We start from the raw sequence: 2,400 nt of genomic DNA on the forward strand, positions 1-2,400 counted from the left end.
GATCTATAGAAATTTTCTGGGCCGGCCCAGTTACCATCGCCTGCGGGCGCCAGTAAGCCGAACCGGCGCTGAAGGCGCCCGTTAGGAGCTCCCGGCCTACACGCAAGACCTTGCTGCAACATAAGCTGGGTCTATTTTTTCGGCCCGGCCCAGGCCTGCAATAGCCTCACGGCCTGGCCCGAAGTGAGGAGTCACTACTTATATATAAAAGAGGCAAGTTGGCAAGACCTAGCTTCCCTTCTCCCACCCCTCCCTTCTCCTCCACCCGCCCCAGCACACGGTACATCGTCTACCCCATCCCTACACGCAAGACCTTGCTGCGAAGTGCGAGCCCTGTCGATCATCTGTTTCAGGTATTACTCAGCGAAAGCCTTCCCCCTGCTTGGCGCCTGATGTAGGGGTTCTCACTCCCGCAGTTTTATCTGTTTTCTCTCTAATTAGACGGATTTTGTTGGCAGATCGGCGATCATGTTACGCCGGCGTTTTGTGAATCTGGTAGCGCAGAATTCCGACGGCGTTTATTCGCTGCGCCGCATCGAAGCGGCCAAGCATCTTTTCTACCCGTCAATAAAAGAAGCAGAAGAGTCAGCAAACGACGAGAAGAAGAAATACAAGACCTTGCGGCGGCTGCCTGACCCGATCACGAGCTTCGATCCGTCCCCCGTCGGTGTGTTGTTTCCTGGCTTGGAATGGTTCGAGCTCCTCGCACCCCGCAGCGGCGAGGGTCAGATCGTGAGCTCCAACAAGGCTGGCGACACCGTCATGTTCGACGCCGACAAGTCTCTCTATCTCACGCTGCCCAACCTCTACCAGGCCAAAGGCACGAGCCCAGTGAGCTTCTCCGTCACCCACCCAGGCAGCGGGCAGGATAGCCTCTACGTCTTGCACAGGTATCCTGGTCAAGCTGTTGCCCAGGCTCGGTTCTTGCCCGACCGAAGCGAGTACCCCCCCTCCTGCTTCGAGGTTCTCGAGTACAGGGCACTGTCCAATGATGTCAGGGACCCTATAAAGGGTTGGGATTGGCGGCTTCTTCCTCCTCCTCCATTTGTCCGTCAACCTGGATACCGGCCCTCCATGATTAACTCCCACACGACAATCAAGGACGCCAATGGTTGTACCACTATCTGCATATCGTCCGACAAGATTGGCACCTACTGCTTTGACACGTGGTGCTTCGATTCTACCCACCATCTTGGGTGGAAGCACCTGGACGTGTGGAAGCAAGTTGGGGAGTGGGAACTGCCGTTCTATGGGAGAGCCGAGCATGTTCCCGAATTGGGCATATGGTTGGGCTTCACGGCCGGCAGAAAACCTCACCACCTATGCGCTGTGGACCTCTCCACCATGGACATGGATGGCCAAGCACCCACATGGCAGCACGTCTGGGACAATGCCACCCTGCCTGGCGAGAAGAATTGGTACCCTCTGCTTTTCAGGCTCATCAACATGGGTGACAACAGGTTTTGCGTGGCCAAGCTCTTTGGAGATGATGAAATGGGCAAGCAGTTTGCCGTTCTTACTGGCGTGGAGATGGAGCGTGGCCAAGACGGCCTCCGGATGGTCCAGCACAAGCGCACTCGTTACGTGTTCAATGACATCGCTGTCAAGTGGGTGCTCTGAATAATCTTGTGTTGATTCATTCCCCATTACTCTTGCATCCTGGTCTATTTTGTATCTGTAAGAAATTATAATATTTGGTTGAACAGTTGTTTCTCTTTGAACTGTTGGTTGAACAATTAGGGTAGCCTAATATTTTGTTTGCTTAGCGAGCTGCTTGCATCTGAAAACATAAATCTCAATTTCTGAGTTCTCTAGCACACTAACATGAGTAACTACATTTTATGTTTCTCCTTGTGTAAAATATTTTGGACCTTGTGTGTGAAGGCTGGAGTGTTTGCTCCTTTGCTATGGGCAGCATCTGCTCCAGTTGTGTTGACTGTTCACTACTCCCTCCGTAACAAAATACTTGTTGGAGAAATGAATAAAAATGGATGTATCAAATGTGTGCGCCCCTTTAGAGATAGGGGACAGTCACTTCGGCCAGTCACAACATTGGGAACAAAGATGAAGAAGAGGTGGTAAGAACAGTTAGACAGCTGGCCGTGACTCTTCAAAGTTTATGTTTCGGTTATAGCTGAAGATACTCGATGTAATGTGATAGAATATGGTTTCAACATATTTTGACCATTTCCGTTGTTTCGTTAATTTCAGTGCATTCTTGAGACAAGTTACATACTACTACTATTTTCTATGCATTCTGAGTTTCTGACATGCTCAGTACAACTGAAAAAAATACATCTCTCCATACATGAAGCAACAGTTCTATACATGCAAGTTCAGTTCAGTTAAATAAGATAGTATCTTAAAAGTTTATACAACTCAAAGCCAGTCTAAGTCTAA

General features: G+C 49.9%; 1 protein-coding gene across 1 annotated transcript; it reads left to right on the forward strand.

Moving 5' to 3' along the window:
- Positions 1-248: 248 nt before the first annotated feature.
- LOC123040821 (uncharacterized) lies at positions 249-1,705 on the forward strand. Its single transcript, XM_044463567.1, has 2 exons — positions 249-353; positions 459-1,705. Exon 2 carries the CDS (start codon positions 469-471, stop codon positions 1,618-1,620), a length of 1,152 nt encoding a protein of 383 aa, XP_044319502.1. The 5' UTR covers positions 249-353; positions 459-468; the 3' UTR covers positions 1,621-1,705.
- The last annotated feature ends 695 nt before the right edge of the window (positions 1,706-2,400 follow it).

This window comes from Triticum aestivum, chromosome 2B, assembly GCF_018294505.1.
Source record: "Triticum aestivum cultivar Chinese Spring chromosome 2B, IWGSC CS RefSeq v2.1, whole genome shotgun sequence".
Classification (NCBI taxonomy): domain Eukaryota; kingdom Viridiplantae; phylum Streptophyta; class Magnoliopsida; order Poales; family Poaceae; genus Triticum; species Triticum aestivum.